Source organism: Oryx dammah, unplaced genomic scaffold (assembly GCF_014754425.2).
Source record: "Oryx dammah isolate SB20612 unplaced genomic scaffold, SCBI_Odam_1.1 HiC_scaffold_18, whole genome shotgun sequence".
NCBI classification, from domain to species: domain Eukaryota; kingdom Metazoa; phylum Chordata; class Mammalia; order Artiodactyla; family Bovidae; genus Oryx; species Oryx dammah.
The window spans coordinates 102,702,724-102,722,232 of record NW_024070202.1 but is presented as its reverse complement, the minus strand read 5'-3'; the positions used below and the strand labels follow the sequence as shown (position 1 = coordinate 102,722,232).

At 43.3% G+C, this 19,509-nt stretch overlaps 1 protein-coding gene across 1 annotated transcript in view; it reads left to right on the top strand.

Annotated features, from left to right (window-relative positions):
* ZC3HAV1 (zinc finger CCCH-type containing, antiviral 1) overlaps positions 1–19,509 on the top strand; it is a 51,878-nt gene that overhangs the window by 26,197 nt on the left and 6,172 nt on the right. The window contains exons 4-10 of the mRNA XM_040259970.1: positions 452–1,195; positions 2,272–2,370; positions 5,588–5,711; positions 7,564–7,738; positions 9,534–9,654; positions 12,671–12,773; positions 17,949–18,042. Coding sequence (XP_040115904.1) covers positions 452–1,195; positions 2,272–2,370; positions 5,588–5,711; positions 7,564–7,738; positions 9,534–9,654; positions 12,671–12,773; positions 17,949–18,042 — 1,460 coding nt within the window. The remainder of the gene's footprint in view (positions 1–451; positions 1,196–2,271; positions 2,371–5,587; positions 5,712–7,563; positions 7,739–9,533; positions 9,655–12,670; positions 12,774–17,948; positions 18,043–19,509) is intronic.

Here is a 19,509-nt window from a genome sequence, read left to right as displayed (position 1 = left end):
ATCCCCACGGAGAGCAGCCTGGTGGGCTACAGTCCATGGGGTTACAAAGAGTTGGACACGACTGAGCGACTAAGCACAGCACGGCTCAGGTCTCGGCTGTTGCAAGCAGTGGCAGCGTTTGACTGCAGGATTGCCGAATGACAGTGCTAGGTTAATTCACCGCTTTTCCAGTGTGAAAGTTTAGGGGTCCGAGGTGGAAAGAGTAAGATCCCTAAAAGTGGTCACGGGGAATTCCTGAAAAGAGTTTTAGACCTCCAAATATACTTAGCCACGAAAACGTCTAAACTTCTTTTGCCCGCTGACAAAGTCCTTCCTTTTCTTCTCTCCTGCTGATACTGTTTCTGCTTTACCCCACTCTCACTTCACCCGGCCCCTCTGAGGCCGAACGGGAGGCGGGTACAGAGTTAATGACGTTAAAGCTAACTTTTGTTGTTTGGTTTTTCTTTCCCAGCTCCTCCTCCCCATCGTAGAGACCCAGCATACAGAGGGAGGAGTAGGAGCAGAGACCGGGGCAGCAAGGAATTTCTTCCAGCAGCTTCAACTCCTGCCCAGAGGTCCTGCTCACCCAGCCCAGAGCCTGCCGGCCACCGCGGCTCTATCCCGAGTGATGGGCCTGTCGAGGATCTTGCCCACAAATTCTCGCATCTGGGAAGTCAGGAGTGTCCCCCGCCTGCCTCCGTCCGGTCTGCAGCTGTTGTTCTTGGAGGAAACCATCAAGGGGGAGGAAGCCAGAAGCTTGCAGAGAACGGCAGTGCAAAGGATCTTTTCTGTGGGAATCATAGTGATTTGACACCAGCCTGCAAATGGAAGGGCCCTGCGTCCTGGCAGAATGACCAGGACACCGGTAAAAAGAGTTGGCTTTCCTCCAGTCCAGCCTCCTCCTTCTCTCCTCCTGGTTCTCCGCAAACACCTGAAACCATCATCACCAGAAAGAGCACTGCTGTCCTTTCCTCGGACCATGTGAACGCGGAGTGCAGGAGTGGGAATCAAGACGGCCAGCATTTCCCGCTTTTTGATAATAAGGCTGATGGCATGGCTGTAGATACCACCTCCACAAGACTGGCAAATTACCAAACTCCAAGCAGTAGACAGAGAGAAAAATCGTTACCTAGGAATCCAGACACCAGAACACCTCAGAGTCATCTGCCCACTGCTGGCAAGATGACTGGGGATGGAGCCGCGGCCTTTGTTAACGGTAATCGCACAGAAGAGATCTTCTGGGCTAGTCAATCTGTCCACAGTGCCAGTAGATGGATAGATAAAGTGATGGATAAAACTATCAATGTAGGTAAAACTGGGGCCACTGGGTTTGGCTTCATGGCGGCAGTCAGAGGAAAGAAAGATGTGTTATGCTCTGGAATTCGGGGGTTAACAAGCAGGTCCTGCCCACACGTGGGGAGCCCTCTGCCCCCGTGCAAGGCAGCACTTGCTCTCCCCAAGGTCCCTTCTTTTTCTTTTGTATAAACATAATATTTTATACAAGGATGTTATAATATTATTAATAATTGATATTAATGTAAGTGAAGACACTGCAGTTACACAAAGAAATGTACAATGAACTTTTCATTTATATTCTTTAATGTTTTTCTATACCTAGTTTGTTTATAGCTTAGGTGATACTGCATAAGCAATTTTTTATGTTGCATACATTTTTTTACTGATTTATAATTTAGCACGTCTCACCTTGGTACAAGGATTCATAAACATCATTTTTACCAAGGTCCCCTCTTCTACACCTTCCTTAAGCAACAGAGCTGCAGCCTATGGGACCCATGGTCAGAACGCAGCTCAAATCCCTGTTACCCATGCCAGTGAGATGACAAGGTGGGCTCCAGGCTGGGTTCCGTGTGATCACTGAGGGAAAGAGGGGCCCCATGTCTCGTGTTTGTGTAGAGTGGCCACGGCTGGTGGTTTCTCTTTGGATGTTCCTTAGCAGTACTAAAGGGCAAAGAGTTTGGGTTAAGGAGTGGTACTGATGAGGACATAGGAAGACAGATGGACCAACCCTAGAACTGTGCAGAGTAAGTTGTTCCATTTATTGAGAACAGGAGTAGTTCAGCCATGGTTTAAGAAAGCAGCATGACATGAAGTAACCCTGACTTTGAAGTTTGTTTTCATGTCTGGGCTCTCATGAGCAGTACATGAATCTTAAGAATTTTCTTGAACCTGGCCCCCATTTCAGATACTCTTTCCCACTGTTAGACCAAGTATCTTGTTTTTTTGGTTTAAATGTGAACAATTTGCTTACATGCATCCTCTTCTGTCTTGTAGATTCTGTACCTGAGGTTGCCAGTACCATATCGTCCAGGATGAATGAACACAGCTCAGACGAAATTTGTCTTGACCATCTGTATAAGAGTTGTCAACTTAGTGAGTAACTACCTTAAGGACTTTCTAGAAGCAGAAACATTAATAGTAGTATGGCTAGCATTTATTGAGTGCAGTGTGTCGAGTGCAGTGCTGAGAATCTTACATGCATCTTCTTTAACCTTCAAGTCAACTTTAGGTTCTGTTGTTAATTCATTTTACAGATGCACAAATAGAACTTGGGTTTTCACCCCAAACTACTTCACCACTGTATGATATTATACTTTCTCCTTTTACAATTCAGTTTTAGTTGAACTCTTACGCTTAATCAGGGACCCCTCTTTTTACATACTAAAACCAAACAGAAGTAGCAGTTGTTGTTCAGTCATTAAGACGTGTCCAACTCTATGTGACCCCAGAGCCTGCAGCAGCCAGGCTTCCCTGGTATCTGTTTACTGTTCGCTCTCCCCAAGCTTCCTGTAGAACTGTTTCCCACGGGACTGCTTGGGACACAGCACTTCCCTGTCACTCTTGCACCACGCTGTTCCTTTCCTGTCTCTGCCCCAGGCCTACGCAGCATGTCTGATTCATTTGTTTGATCACTTAGTGGTCTTAGAGTCATTCGCCTTGTGTCTGAGGAGGAGGTTCTGCCCTGTGTTCTCTAAATCAAAAATCTTTAACTTCAACAAAATATTTTTAACTAAGATAAAACACATCACATAGGTTTTACCATCTTAACCTTTTTAAATGTATTGCTCAGTACTGTTGCTGTGCAACCAATCTCCAGAACTCTTTTCATCTTTTGAAACTGAAGCTCTACCTCAGTTCAGTCGCTCAGTCTTGTCCAACCCTCTGTGACCCCATGGACTGCAGCATGCCAGGCTTCCCTGTCCTTCAACAACTCTCAGAGCTTACTCAAACTCATGTCCATTGCATCGGTGATGCCATCCCACCGTCTCATCCTCTGTCGTCCCCTTCTCCTCCCGCCTTCAGTCTTTCCCAGCATCAGTTCAGTTCGGTTCAGTTCAGTCACTCAGTCATGTCCAACTCTTTGTGACCCCATGAACTGCAGCACGCCAGGCATCCCTGTCATCACCAACTCCAGGAACTTATTCAAACTCATGTCCATTGCATCGGTGATGCCATCCAACCATCTCATCCTCTGTCGTCCCCTTCTCCTCCCTCCCTCAATCTTTCCCAGCATCAGGGTCTTTTCCAATGAGTCACTTCTCCGCATCAGGTGGCCAAAGTTTTGGAGTTTCAGCTTCAACATCAGTCCTTCCAATAGATATTCAGGACTGATCTCCTTTAAAACAGCAACTCTGTACCTATTAAACAACAACTCCTCATTTCCCCCTTCTGGCAGGGAAGCCCCTGACAGCTGCCATTTTGCTTTCTGTCTACGAATATGACTCTTCTATGTCCCTCATATGAGTGATCTCACACAATATTTGTCTTTTCTGACACTGGCTTATTTCACTTAGTACAGTGTCCTCAAGGTTCACCCATATTATAGCCTTTGTGAGAGTTTTCTCCCTTATGAAGGTTGAACACTATTCGATTGTGTTCTATCCCATTTTGTTTATTACTCATCCACTGATGGGCACTTGAGTTGCTTCTACCTTTTAGCTGTTGTGGATAATGCTGCTAGGAACACAGGTGTACAAATATCAGTTCTTGCTTTCAGTTCTTTTGGGTATATACCCAGAAGTGGAATTGCTGGATTATGTGGTAAGTCTGTGTTTAAGGTTTTAAGAAACTGCCACATGGATTTCTATAGCAGCCTGTATCACTTTACATTTTTATCAGCAATGCATAAGGGCTCCAGTTTCTCCATATCCTTGCCAACACTTGTAAATTTGTTTTTGTTTGCTTCTTTATATCAGCCATTCTAATGGGTGTGAGGAAGGTTATATTTTTCAATCAGTTAAATTCCTGGTGGTGACATTTCAAAATGATTTAAACAATGCAAATTGTGAAAAATAGAACTGTTTTCTGTTCGCCTGTATTATGAGCTTCTAACATTAATTCATTATTCAGCAAGCAGTCATTGAAAGGGCATCCTTTGCTTGCCTACTCCTCTGCCAGTGAAGCAAGGAGACATAAGCTAAACAATGACACAGGCCTTTCTTCAGTAAGTTTATCATTAAGTGAAAGTAGCTCAGTCGTGTCTGACTCTGCAACCATGGACTGTATAGTCCATGGAATTCTCCAGGCCAGAATACTGGAGTGAGTAGCCTTTCTCTTCTCCAGGGGATCTTCCCAACCCAGGGATCGAACCTAGGCCTCCCGCATTGCGGGCAGATTCTTTCCCAGCTGAGCCATAAGGGAAGCCTGAGTTTAAAGCTGGGCATCAAAACATCCACAAATTTGGGAATTCCCTGGTAGTCCAGTGGTTAGTCCAGTCTGTGCACTCTCACTCCCAAGGGCTTGGGTTCAATCCTTGGTCAAAGCACTAAGATCCCACAAGCTGTGCAGTGTGGCCCAAAACAAACAGAACATCCACAAATTAGAGAACTAATAAAGCACAAACTGTGTCTAGAGCACTGGTTGAGGAAACATAAAACACAAGTCAGGTCAGAAGAGTACAAGATCAGTGGGGGAATTCTGGAAGAGATGAATTCCAGGCCAGGGCTTCCTAGAAAACACACAGGCAGTTGCCTCCAATAAAGAGCATTTTGTCTCAATAAATGCATGTAGAGGGAGGTGCAGAAAGGATAACTGGAGAAGAAAATGGCAACCCACTCCAGTGTTCTTGCCTGGAGAATCCCTGGGACGTCACGACTGAAGCGACTTAGCAGCAGCAGCAGAAGAAAGGATAATTGTAAATTTCTAATGACCTCAGATTTCCATGTGGGTAATATGGTTCTTTTTTTTGAAGGTGAGAGGAGAAGGGGACAACAGAGGATGAGATGGTTGGGTGGCATCACCAACTCAATGGACTTGAGTTTGAGCAAGCTCCGGGAGTTGGTGATGGACAGGGAAGCCTGGCATGCTGCAGTCCATGTGGTCGCAAAGACTTGGACACGACTGAGGGACTGACCTGAACTGAACATGGCTTTTGGGGGAATGGAGAATTTTGTTTTCTGATGAGTCTACATGGGTAGTAAATGAATGTGGAAATAGGGGCTTGAGACGATGCAGGTAGGGGCTGGCATGAGCACAGGTGTAGATGGAAAGTGTGCCTACAGGACTGGTAGGGTGAGAAAGGCAGGCCTTGATGGGGAGAGTCAGCAGTGAACTTGGTCGAATTGCTTAGACCTCTTTTCTGTCTTTGTAGAGAGCTGCAACAAAGTTCATTTTCACCTGCCCTACCGGTGGCAGATGTTTCTTGGAAACAGCTGGGTGGACCTTCCATTCATGGAGATTATTGAGAAGGCCTTTTGTAACCCCAAAAACTGCAGGTAAGTTGGTGGCAGGTCTAGCTTGTGAAATCTGCAACATCATCAAAGGAGAGCCTAGTGCTGTGCTTATGGGAAGAAGAAAAAGCAGTTTTACTTCAGAATCCCATTCAGGTTAACTCTTGAGATTAAAATGGCAAATGACTTCTGATTTAATAAAGATAAAGGAATAGGTGGGCAGGTTTGAAGTCACCCAGAGCCTGGCTAATATGAGGGACTATGGGAATATTTGCTAACTCAGGTGAAATAAATAGGGACACAAATATTTGTTCAGTTAATATTTGTCTGAACAACAAAATGCATAGGTTGGTTTGCAAACCTATGAGCTCAGAAGAGCCTTTGGCTTAATCTCATTGTTTGAGAAAATGATTTGAGTCATTTCATATAGTTCTAAGGCAGAATTTTGTTACATACTTCAGCATTTTTATACCTGCCTCTATATTTGCTATTTTCTCCATTCTGGAGGTTTCTAAAAGGCTACTTTATATTTATGTTGCTGTTAGGGCTGCTGTGGGTGATACTACCCATGGCCATATTTATAAGCTGCATCCTACTTTATAAGGAAATACTTTAGGAGGGAAAATAAGGACTTGTCACCGTGTTCAAATTATTGAATCTCTGGTGGAGAGTGTGTTGCTGCATTTTGCCACTAGAGGGTGGCATCAGCTGTTTTTTTCTAGGTGTGTGTCTTCTACCAGGTAAATCTGAAGCAGGATTTTTCAACCTTAGCACTGTTGGGGTCCAAATAATTATTTGGTTTGCTGGAGTATTTTAGCATCATCCTTGGTGTCTACCCACTACATGCAGTTATGAGAAACAAAAATATCTTTTGACATTGTCAATGTTTCCTGGGTCTAATATCACTCCTGGTTGAACATCGCTGATCTAGGAGGTATTTTGTAGAGCAGTAACTCTCAAACTTTTTGGTTTCCGGAGCCCTTAATATTCTTAAAATGTACTGAGGATCCCAGAGATTTCGGTTTATGTGGATTTATAGCTATTGATATTTACCATGTTAAAAGTCACAACTGAGAAAAATTGTTTATTGATTCATTAAAAGCAATGATAATAAACTCATTCGTGTTAACATAACATTTTTAGATAATTATATATAGTTACATGCATACATAAATGTATGTAAGTATAACTATAAAAATAAATTTTCCAAAACTAAAGCAAACCAAATTCACTGGGAAGAATGACATTGTTTTATATTTTTGCAAATCTCTTTATTGTAAAATCAAACATTGTGTAGCCTTGAAAAACTCCACTGTGTACTTGTGAGGGTATGAAAGTGAAAAAGGTGGGTAACGTCCTAATATTATTATGAAAGTAACTTTGACCTTGCTGACTCCTTGAAAAGGTTTCGAACTATGCTTTGATAATGGAATTCTCCGGGCAAGCATACTGGAGTGGGTAGCCATTCCCTTCACCTGGGGATCTTCCTGACCCAGGGATTGAATCCCAGTCTCCTGCATTGAAAGCAGTTCTTTACCGTCTTCGCCACCAGGGAAGCCCAACTATTTAAATAATGTGTAATAATTGAAAAAACTGACCTACTGTGAGTTTCAGAGTTTCTGACATTGAGCCAATCAATTGATTTCTTTTGGGGATATCTTTTGAGGGAAGAACACGTTCTGTGGTAGCATTAGGTACGTGGCAGGTTACGTTACCTCTCTGTATTTCGTTTTTTTCTTTTGCGTGTAAGACCGCAAGCTGTGTAAAGGGAATTCAGAGACCACTTTCAACTCTCAGTTTTTAATTCTGCCCTCTTATTAAGAAGATCAGAGTAGAGAAAACAGAAGCATTTTCCTTCAGTGAAGCATTTTATTAATGCTAAGCTTTTCCCTCTCAGCGTTTCTGTTGGCAATTATAACGTCAGTTTCCAGAAGATGATTTGTGATTTTAATCCCGTCCGACGTATCTCCACACCTTCATCCGTCACAAAGCCGGCCAGTTCTCTCTTTACCACAAAATGGATTTGGTACTGGAGGAATGGAGCTGACGAATGGGTTCCATATGGGGAGAAGGTGAGTACCATTCCTTCTTGTGGATATTCTTGTATAAACTTGACAACTTCAGAAGAATCTAGTAGTACAGTGTCTGACATCTATGTGATTACCCATGGAGCATGGATGTGGTAGAGAAAGTGGTGTTTTTTTATATTATACTCAGCAAGCATGTATTCCGATTGCATTATAACAAATTATAACTATTTTTAAGAAACTCCTTGATATATGAGCCAGCCAAATATCCCTCTTTCCTCATTATTGGGGACTGTGGCAGAACCTTGAGATAGCTTTCTATGTACTAGTACATAAATGGGCAGAGACTACCCCTTTCAGCCAGAAAAGTAGGCAAGAGTGAGAAATCAAAAGACTGATATATATGCTTGCTAGGATTTAGTCAAAGTCTGGATTCAGATGAACTAGAAGGTTCAGACTTACCCACAGGGACATAGTAATACGGGAGAGAAATTTAGACAGGCAGAGGTTCTGTCTAGTGTGCCTTCTCCCTTTAGATTCAGATGATTAAACAGAGAGGGAGGTAGCTAAAGTGGGCAATGAAATTGGAGTGATGAGAAAGAGAAAAGAAAAGCAAGAGATGGAAATGGAGCCAAAGACAAAAAAGGGGTGAGGATATCTCAGCATAAGTTGCTGGGCCATCCATTTCGTTCTGGGCTCCCAAGCTGCCTAAGCAATCAAAGAAACACACTCTATTACAAGATTCCTGGGGCTTCCCAGATAGTTCAGTGGTAGAGAACCTGTCTGCCAGTGCAGGAGATGCCAGAGATGCAGGTTCAATCCCTGGGTTGGGAAGATCCCCTGGAGAAGGAAATGGTACCTGCTCTAGTAGGAGCCTGGCGGGCTACAGTCCATAGGGTCACAAAGAGTCAGATACAACTGAAGCGACTTAGCACGCAGCACACAGTCAAGCTTAGTAGTGTGCCTTGAGGGGCAGGAGTGCACGACTTGAAGGAATTGCGCAAAGTGAGGGCGAGCCATAGCTCTAGAAAGCCAAAATCAAGGCTGTCATGTAGGCCCAAGGCAAAAGTAACAAGACCTGGTCACTAAAACAGGTATAAATTCAAGTCTTGGAGAATATGTAACGAAGGCTCTTACTCACTCATTCAGAACTGGAGTTCAGTGAGGGCAGGGCTAGAGGAAGGTCCTGGAGATGGCTGGAGATTATATCTTTACATTTTGGGGGTGTTCCTTGCCCTGTCACTCTCATTTGGACAGTGCTACACCTATAGGATGGAGAAGGAAATGGCAACCCACTCCAGTATTCTTGCCTGGGAAATCCATGGACAGAGAGGAGACTGGTGGGCTACAGTCCATAGCCAAAGAGTGGCAAAGAGTCATGACTTAGCAACTAAATAACAAGACACCTGTTGGAGTTTTATATGCCTTCTTTCCAGCTTTAGACTGTTCTTCCTTATTGTGTGATGAGACGATAGCTGTGATGGTCTACTTCATGACAACGTTTTGGATTCGGTTAGACATCTTGTATTGGGTACAAGTTGCTCTGTACGCTTGGATCATATTTTATGGAATATGTAAAAGGACTATTGCAAAACAGCTCTCTTTTTCAGGCCTCCACCTAGGGTATCGTCAGTTTCAGTAGCATCAACCCTGTACAGTGGAGACTAAAGATGGGTGTTGACTTGCCCCCACCCAGGAATCCTTGACAATCTGGTTTGGGTAGCAGGATGCATTCCTGTTCAAATCCCACGGCTGAAATAAAGTTACATAAGGTATCATGATAGAAATTTCTTAAAAGCCTATCCTGAAGTTTTTACCTTTTTATTTTTATTTTTAATAGAAAGACAATGAGCAAATTTCAAACATTGACTCTTCATACCTGGAGTCTCTTTTTCTATCCTGTCGGAGGGGAGTTGTGCCGTTTCAGGCGGGTTCACAAAACTACGAGCTGAGTTTTCAAGGTAAGTGTCTGCATTTGGCAGTGGTGCCTGTCTTTTCAATCTGGCCTGTGGCATCCACGGGGGAGTGGGAATAGAGCTGCGGGCATGCTGCACTCAGGACTGGGTTCTTTCTAGCACGGCAGGACCAGTGGGTGGGAGCCGATGGCAGTCAGAAGGGCTGTGCTCTAAGCCTTGACTGTGACACAGAGTAGCTGGGAACAGCACCTGGCACCCTGTAAAATGGGGGCGATTGGATTACCTGGTCTCTGTGGACACTTCTGGTTCTGCCATTCTAAATTTCTTATTCCAGGTGGGTTGCTTCGCTGAGACAGATTTCAGGTGTTAGCGACTGCAGGAGAGACCTTGGGACGTGGGTCCTTCAGAATTTTGGAGCTATGCTGTTCCTTTTAGGCGTCATCATCTGGGTCAATGCTTTTATCCATCACCTTTTCTAAAGACTTTGCTTTCTGCCATGCTTATTGGAGCCCCCCTAGAAAGATTTGGTTACCTTCTGCCTGTCTGCCTGTTGTGTTTAGTAAGAAACCAGGGCAGAAACTGTTCTCCCTCTGAATGTAGTGTCCCATCGGCTGCCTCTGTGTCTCCCTGCCCCCAAATCCCGCCCCCGCCCCCGCCCCCACCCCCACCCCCCACCCCCTCGCCAGCCCCGTATATGGTCAGATGCGTGCCCTTTCAGGACTATCCTCATAGATGCTTTGAAAGAGATGAAAGAGACTTTTTCAGCTCCTTGACATTCCCAGGTGGTACCTGAGATTTGGGCCCTGTACCAATTACTGTGTTTTCATTCTTTTTCTTTTTTTTTTGCTGTGCCATGTGGGATGTGGGAGCTTAGCTTCCCAGTTAGGGATTGAACTTGTGCCCCACACATTGGAAGTGCAGAGTCTTAACCACTGGACCATCAGGGAAGACCCCAAGTCACATAGCTTTGAGGGAGCATTATACTAACTACTGTGGAAAGCATCCTGGCAGTACATATCAAGAGATATTAAAATTTGCTTACTTTATGATTCTCAGGAATCTTTCTAAGAAATAATTCACAAGGAAAAAAATAAGCTATAGAAATAAAGGTCTTTATTAAAGCCTCCTTATAGTACTAAAGAATAGGAATAGCCTGTGTACCAGTAGGATTGTGACTGAACACATAAAAGTATTACATTTCAGTGGAGTATTAGGTAGTTGTTAAAAATTATGATTGCGAAAACTGTGCTGTAAAAGCAAAATTTGATATTGTTAAATGAAGAAGGCCAAACCCCAAGTTTATGTTTCTGTAATTAAAACAAATGAATATTTTTTCAGGAATGAATTTTTAACAAATTTAATGTGTGTGGTAAGTGCAACAATGTGTGCATATGGACCAAGACTAGAAAGCAATGGACGAAAATAAAAATTTCTTCTGTTGGGTCATCAAATTAAAAAGGGACTTATATTAAAACATTTTTTTGGCAGTGGTATTCTATTGTTCTGACTGTTTAAAAAGGTGGTGGAGAGATGAAAACCAATATATCTTGTTCCTGAATCTGAAGAAATTTTAATCCCATATATTTGTTCCCTTGGTTCATAGAAGCCAGTCTAGAGAAGTTTTCAGTGTTCCAGACTATTTCCTTTCTATTTCTAATATGCTCTTGTTCATTGAACTAGTATTTGAGCTGTTTTGCCAGGCACTAATCTGAATGCTGGCAAACCAGGCACCTTCAGAAAATAATAACAGCTACAGGAAAGATGAAGCAATGTGATGAATCTGCCAGAGAATGGAGGGCTCTTGGGAGAGTGCCTGCTTTTATCTGAGGAGGACACTTTGGAAGGGAGTTGGCAGCCCAGGCATGTGGCAAGGAGGTGTGTAAGAGCTGAGAGTAGACATTGAAACTTAAATATTTTACAAGCTGGAAATGTCCAGAAGGTTTTGAGCGGAGTTGTGGCAGGATCTGATTGCTCTTTTCCTTGTTGTTCGTTTCGTTGATGTGGATGTAAACCTATGGTGAGGCATAATTGCTACCATCAGGTATATCATTTTAAGTGTCTAGTTGGATGAGTATTGACAAATGCATACAGGGCTATCCTAATCAAGATCTAGAACATTCCCATCAATCCAGAAAGTTTTCTCATGCTCCTTTGTGGTCAGTCTCCCCTCTGCAGTCCATTTACTTTCTGTCACTATAATTTAGTTTAGTCTATTCTAGAACTTCATGTAATAGAACTCTGTGATGTGTATTCTTCAGATGGCTGACTCCTCTCAGAATACTGGTTTTCACTCATCTCTATTATTGCATGAAAAGCAGTCCTTTTTCATTGCTGAGTAATATTCCATTGCATGGACATACAATGGTTTGTTTAACCATTCACCTGTTGATGGATATTTGGATTGTTTTCACATTTTGCTTACTATAATAATGCTACTAGGCACATTGAAATGCAAATCTTTGTGTGGATGTAGATTTCTCTTGGATAAATACTAAGGAGTGGATTTGTTGGATTGTATAGGTAGTGTATGTTTAACTTGGTAAGAAGCTTCCAAATTCTTTTCCAAAGTGGTTGTGCCATTTTATGCTTTTACTCACAATGTATGATGATTTACTTTTTAAAGAACTCATGCTGCAGCGTAGACCCAGGTGTACAACATGCGTGAATTAAAACTAACATTTCACATTTGAGGTAGGAAAATACTTTCAAAATATACCTACCATGTTCCAACCCATAATCACTGATGCCTGGTTGAGGACAGTGGTCATGGGTCATGTAATCTGGCTGACCTAGTTACCTTTCCCACCTGACTTTGATTGAAAGATTTGATTAATTGCAGTTTGCCCATTTACCTCTTTGTTTTCCAGGTCTTATCCTAAGGCCAGTGAAGGATATTCATTTTTATCATGAGCAGTTTCCATCTAAAAGGATTTTCTCGATTCATGCATGTATAGTTGAATAATGGATATTAGCCATGTTAGTAGTCTCTGAAAAATAAAGATAAATCATTTCCTAGGACCAATTCATGATTTGTGTTTTCTCTTTGTTTTTCTGTCTAAAGGGATGATTCAGACAAATATAGCTTCCAAGACCCAAAAGGATGTCATTAGAAGGCCGACGTTTGTGTCTTACTGGGATGTGGAGCAGGAGAAGCGTAGACAAGAGTGAGTGTCTGTGCTTGCTGGCACACATTGCGATGTTCGAGTCACTCAGGAATCTGGACCCTGTTTTCTGAAATGTTCATGCTCACATAACACTGCAGTTTCCTTTTGCTTTAACTATGAGTAAGGTGCTGACTAAGTAGTACAGTGTGACTAAAAGCATTCTAGAGTAGGAAGTTTGTCTTTTCCTCAGATTCACGGGGGACTTTGAGCAGACCTCTTACTCTGGGCTCAGTTTCTTCAGCTGAGAATGGCTGGCTGTGCCTAGGAAAGAATCAGATGCACAGTTACTGGGTTTTTGTTCTGTTCTGGGTTCCTCTGAGTATCTTTAGTTTGTGGAATGGATTTACAGGGGGTGGGAATTTAAGGGAGAAATGGAGAGAAAAAAGGGATGTAGCAGCTGCCTGGTAAAGCCTTTGAGGAAAGATAAAGTTGATGAAAATGGATTTTTAAAGGAAATGTTGCTAAGGGATTCAGTGTGACAGCTCTGTCTGCTCATGAAACCCAGTCAAAACTACATTGCTGGGACTTCTCTGGTGGTCCAGAGGCTGGGACTTCTCTGGTGGTCCAGAGGCTAGGACTTCATGCTCCCACCACAGGGACCTCAGTTTGATCCCTGGTCTGGGGACTAGATCTCACATGCCACAGCTAAAGATCCTGCATGCTGTGACTATTTGATGCAGCCAAATAAATATATATAAAATGAACTGAGAAAACTGTGGGTGTTTGGGGAAAGAAGTAGCTTGAATCCAATACTTTTGCCACCTGACGTGAAGAACTGACTCATTGGAAAAGACCGAGATGCTGGGAAAGATTGAAGGCAGGAGGAGAAGGGGACGACAGAGGAGGAATTGGTGATGGACAGGGCAGCCTGGCGTGCTGCAGTCCGTGGGGTCACAAAGAATCAGACATGACTGATTGACTGAACTGAACTGAGCTTAAATCCTGCTATCACAAACCCAGAAGAGACACATGGCTTTAGGATAGAATAAAGGCTGTGAGTGCTACTCTGAACAATCTGAAGAGAAGTGAATGATAGCATTTTTTATGAGCGCCTTACAACAAACATATTACTTGAATCTGTTTTGCACTATACCAGTACAGTATGAAAATCAGAGCTTAACATATAAACTGGGGCCAGCTTCTTTCTTTCCAAAAGAATTTTCATTTTATGAAAGGAGGTTTTTAAAGAGTTTTTTCCTTAAAGCGTTTTAAAAAATGTAATGTTCTCATAATGGTGCCCAAGGTAAGAGAAACCCTAGTAAGATAGTAGGTGTTGCAAGAGGGCATCAGAGGGCAGACACACTGAAACTATACTCACAGAAAATTAGTCAATCTAATCACATTAGGACCACAGCCTTGTCTAACTCAATGAAACCAAGCCATGCCTGCAGGGCAGCCCAAGATGGGCGGGTCATGGTGGAGAGGTCTGACAGAATGTGGTCCACTGGAGAAGGGAATGGCAAGCCACTTCAGTATTCTTGCCTTGAGAACCCCATGGACAGTATGAAAAGGCAAAATGATAGGATACCGAAAGAGGAACTCCCCAGGGCGTTAGGTGCCCAATATGCTACTGGAGATCAGTGGAGAAATAACTCCAGAAAGAATGAAGGGATGGAGCCAAAGCAAAAACAATACCCAGTTGTGGATATGACTGGTGATAGAAGCAAGATCCGATGCTGTAAAGAGCAATATTGCATAGGAACCTGGAATGTCAGGTCCATGAATCAAGGCAAATTGGAAGTGGTGAAACAAGAGATGGCAAGGGTGAACGCTGACATTCTAGGAATCAGCGAACTAAAATGGACTGGAATGGGTGAATTTAACTCAGATGACCATTATATCTACTACTGTGGGTAGGAATCCCTCAGAAGAAATGGAGTAGCCATCATTGTCAACAAAAGAGTCCGAAATGCAGTACTTGGATGCAATCTCAAAAACAACAGAATGATCTCTGTTCATTACCGAGGCAAACCATTCAATATCACGGTAATCCAAGTCTATGCCCCAACCAGTAATGCTGAAGAAACTGAAGTTGAACGGTTTTATGAAGACCTACAAGACCTTTTAGAACTAACACCCAAAAAAGATGTCCTTTTCATTATAGGGGACTGGAATGCAAAAGTAGGAAGTCAAGAAACACCTGGAGTAACAGAAAAATTTGGCCTTGGAATGTGGAATGAAGCAGGGCAAAGACTAATAGAGTTTTTTTTTTTTTTTTAAATATGGACCATTTTTTATTTTTATTTTTATTTTTTTTAATTTATTTTTTATTTTACTTTACAATTCTGTATTGGTTTTGCCATACTAACAGAGTTTTGCCAAGAAAATGCACTGGTCATAGCAAACACCCTCTTCCAACAACACAAGAGAACATTACACATGGACATCACCAGATTGTCAACACCAAAATCAGATTGATTATATTCTTTGCAGCCAAAGATGGAGAAGTTCTATACAGTCAACAAAAACAAGACCAGGAGCTGACTGTGGCTCAGATCATGAACTTCTTATTACCAAATTCAGGCTTAAATTGAAGAAAGTAGGGAAAACCGCTAGACCATTCAGGTATGACCTAAATCAAATCCCTTATGATTATACAGTGGAAGTGAGAAATAGATTTAAGGGACTAGATCAGATAGATAGAGTGCCTGATGAACTATGGACAGAGGTTCGTGACATTGTACAGGAGACAGGGATCAAGACCATCCCCATGGAAAAGAAATGCAAAAAAGCAAAATGGCTGTCTGGGGAGGCCTTACAAATAGCTGTGAAGAGAAGAGAGGTGAAAAGCAAAGGAGAAAAGGAAAGATATAAGCATCTGAATGCAGAGTTCCAGAGAATAGCAAGAAGAGATAAGAAAGCCTTCTTCAGTGATCAATGCAAAGAAATAGAGGAAAACAGCAGAATGGGAAAGACTAGAGATCTCTTCAAGAAAATTAGAGATACCAAGGGAACATTTCATGCAAGGATGGGCTTGATAAAGTACAGAAATGGTATGGACCTAACAGAAGCAGAATATATTAAGAAGAGGTGGCAAGAATACACGGAGGAACTGTACAAAAAAGATCTTCATGACCTTAGATAATCATGATGATGTGATTACTAATCTAGAGCCAGACATCTTGGAATGTGAAGTCAAGTGGGCCTTAGAAAGCATCACTACGAACAAAGCTAGTGGAGGTGATGGAATTCCAATTGAGCTGTTTCAAATCCTGGAAGATGATGCTATGAAAGTGCTGCACTCAATATGCCAGCAAATTTGGAAAACTCAGCAGTGGCCACAGGACTGGAGAAGGTCAGTTTTCATTCCAATTCTAAAGAAAGGCAATGCCAAAGAATGCTCAAACTACCGCACAATTGCACTCATCTCACATGCTAGTAAAGTAATGCTCAAAATTCTCCAAACCAGGCTCCAGCAGTACGTGAACCGTGAACTCCCTGATGTTCAGGCTGGTTTTAGAACAGGCAGAGGAACCAGAGATCAAATTGCCAACATCTGCTGGATCATGGAAAAAGCAAGAGAGTTCCAGAAAAACATCTATTTCTGCTTTATTGACTATGCCAAAGCCTTTGACTGCGTGGATCACAATAAACTGTGGAAAATTCTGAAAGAGATGGGAATACCAGACCACCTGACCTGCCTCTTGAGAAATCTGTATGCAGGTCAGGAAGCAACAGTTAGAACTGGACATGGAACAACAAACTGGTTCCAAATAGGAAAAGGAGTACGTCAAGGCTGTATATTGTCACCCTGCTTACTTAACTTATACGCAGAGTACATCATGAGAAACGCTGGACTGGAAGAAACACAACCTGGAATCAAGATTGCCAGGAGAAATATCAATAACCTCAGATATGCAGATGACACTACCCTTATGGCAGAAAGTGAAGAGGAGCTAAAAAGCCTCTTGGCGAAAGTGAAAGAGGAGAGAGAAAAAGTTGGCTTAAAGCTCAACATTCAGAAAACGAAGATCATGGAATCTGGTCCCATCCCTTCATGGGAAATAGATGGAGAAACAGTAGAAACAGTGTCAGACTTTATTTTGGGGGGCTCCAAAATCACTGCAGATGGTGACTGCAGCCATGAAATTAAAAGACGCTTACTCCTTGGAAGAAAAGTTATGACCAACCTAGATAGTATATTCAAAAGCAGAGACATTACTTTGCCGACTAAGGTCCGTCTAGTCAAGGCTATGGTTTTTCCTGTGGTCATGTATGGATGTGAGAGTTGGACTGTGAAGAAGGCTGAGCACCGAAGAATTGATACTTGTGAACTGTGGTGTTGGAGAAGACTCCTGAGAGTCCCTTGGACTGCAAGGAGATCCAACCAGTCCATTCTGCTGGAGATCAGGCCTGGGATTTCTTTGGAATGAATGATGCTAAAGCTGAAGCTCCAGTACTTTGGCCACCTCATGCAAAGAGTTGACTCATTGGAAAACACTCTGATGCTGGGAGGGATTGGGAGCAGAAGAAGGGGACGACCGAGGATGAGATGGCTGGATGGCATCACCGACTCGATGGACATGAGTCTGAGTGAACTCCGGGAGATGGTGATGGACAGGGAGGCCTGGCGTGCTGCGATTCATGGGGTTGCAAAGAGTCGGACACAACTGAGCGACTAAACTGAACTGAAAGAAAATTATGTGATAAACCCGTATGTACATGTTAGGGGTTCTCTATTTGAGAGTGGAGAACCCTCAGATGTATGGTTACTCTTCCTGAAATACAGTTCATACAGGAAAGGCAGGATTCTTTTCCCTATACCACTAAAGTATTTAAATATTTATCATTTGGAAGAGAAGTGTAAGACAAACTTACTTTTTTTAATATTAGTTTTTGGCTATGCCTGGAGAATCCTATGGACCGAGGAGCCTGGTAGGCTACAGTCCATTGGGTCGAAAAGAGTCGGACATGACTGAGTGACTAACACAACACAAGGCATATGGGATCTTAGTTCTACCACCAGGGATCAAACTCATGTCCCCCTTGTATTGGAAGCATGGATTCCTAACCATTGGACCACCAGGGAAGTCCCCTAGCCTTACTTAATGCTAACACATTAGGACTTAGAAAATTTCCAGAGGAACTTCAGCTTAGTTGGAGTTAAGCAGAGAAAATCACTTGGGTGTATCAAACAGAGAGGGAGATGAATTTCTTTCTCTCTCTTGTTTCTAGCCCTCAGCAGGGGCAGACCTCATCAGAACCTTTCGTCAATATATATCTTCCCCAACCAGATGCGGCGAGCGTCTCAGTCTCGAATGGCTTTGAGGTACTTGCTTTTTACTTTGTAGTGGGTGAACTATTTAAAGATGGAACAAAGTGCTTTGCTACAAATATGTGTAGTTGAATGAATGAATGAGTGAGGGAATGAATGAATCACTTCTGCAAAACTCTTGAGACGAGATTCAAAGGCTAACATCCAAATGGTGACTGTCACGTGCCACTTTCCAAAGGAAAAGGGCACCTCATTGTTTCCAGAGTTCTGGCACACACGATCGATCTCCTTGGGACAGATGCTCGTGACAAACTTGTAAAATAGATATTTGCTTCTCTACCTTACAGGTGAGCAAACTGGAACCGACAGTAAGAGCAACTTGTTCATTAATTGGAGTTAAAAAGCAGGTTTCTATGGGACTGAAAATGGGCCTCAGCTTACCTGGTTGGGGCGACTCTTTTTTAAAAAGTTTTATTTAGTTATTTATTTTTGGGTATGCTGGGTCTTTGTTGTTAGTTTTCTCTAGTTGTGGCAAGCCGGGGCCAATCTCTAGTTGTGGTACCCAAGCTTCTCATTGCAGTGGCCTTCTCTTGTTGCAGAACATGGGCTCCAGGGCATGCAGGCTTCAGTAGTTGAAGCACACGAGTTCAGTAGTTGTGGTGCCAGGCTTAGTTGCCCTGCAGCATGTGGAATCTTCCTGGGCCAAGGATTGAACCCATGTCCCCTGCGTTGGCAGGCGGATTGTTAACCACAGGATCACCAGGGAAGTCCAGGGGCAAGATTCTTCCTGGATCATTTAACCACATCAGAGGCTAGCTTTGGGTGCAGGCTACTCTGCTTGGGCTCCTTGGGTACCTCCATTGCCTCTGCCCCTGCACTGGCTTTAAGCAAAGAACTCACCAGGTTACTGGACTGAATCACACACCTGGGGGTGTAGGGCGGGGAGGAGCGTGTGCTTCGTTTGCCTTCAGGCTAATGCTCTGTTAGCCTTGAACAGATGGGCTCCGGGCCATCTAGTTCATCACTGGAATGAACTATCAGATGTGGAAACCCTAAGCTAGCTTATCCTACCTGCTGTCAGAGGCCTGGCAAGGGTACCCCACGGCACAGATGGCCACACATATGGACATGTACTGTGCCAAGTCTCTTCAGTCGTGTCCGATTCTTTGCAACCCTATGGACTATAGCCCTCCAGTCTCCTCTGTCCACGGGATTCTCTGGGCAAGAATACTAGAGTGGGTTGCCATGCCTTCCTCCAGGGGCTCTTTCTGACCCAGGGATCGAACTCCCAGTCTCTTGGATCTCCTGCATTGGCAGGCAGGTTCTTTACCACTAGCGCCACCTGGGAAGCCCACATAGGGACATGGAGTGAAAGTGAAAGTCGCTCAGTCATGTCCGACTCTTTGCGACCCCATGGTGCATGGAATTCTCCAGGTCAAAATACTGGAGTAGGGAGCCGTTCCCTTCCTCAGGGGCTCTTCCCAACCCAGGGATGGAACCCAGGTCTCCTGCATTGCAGGC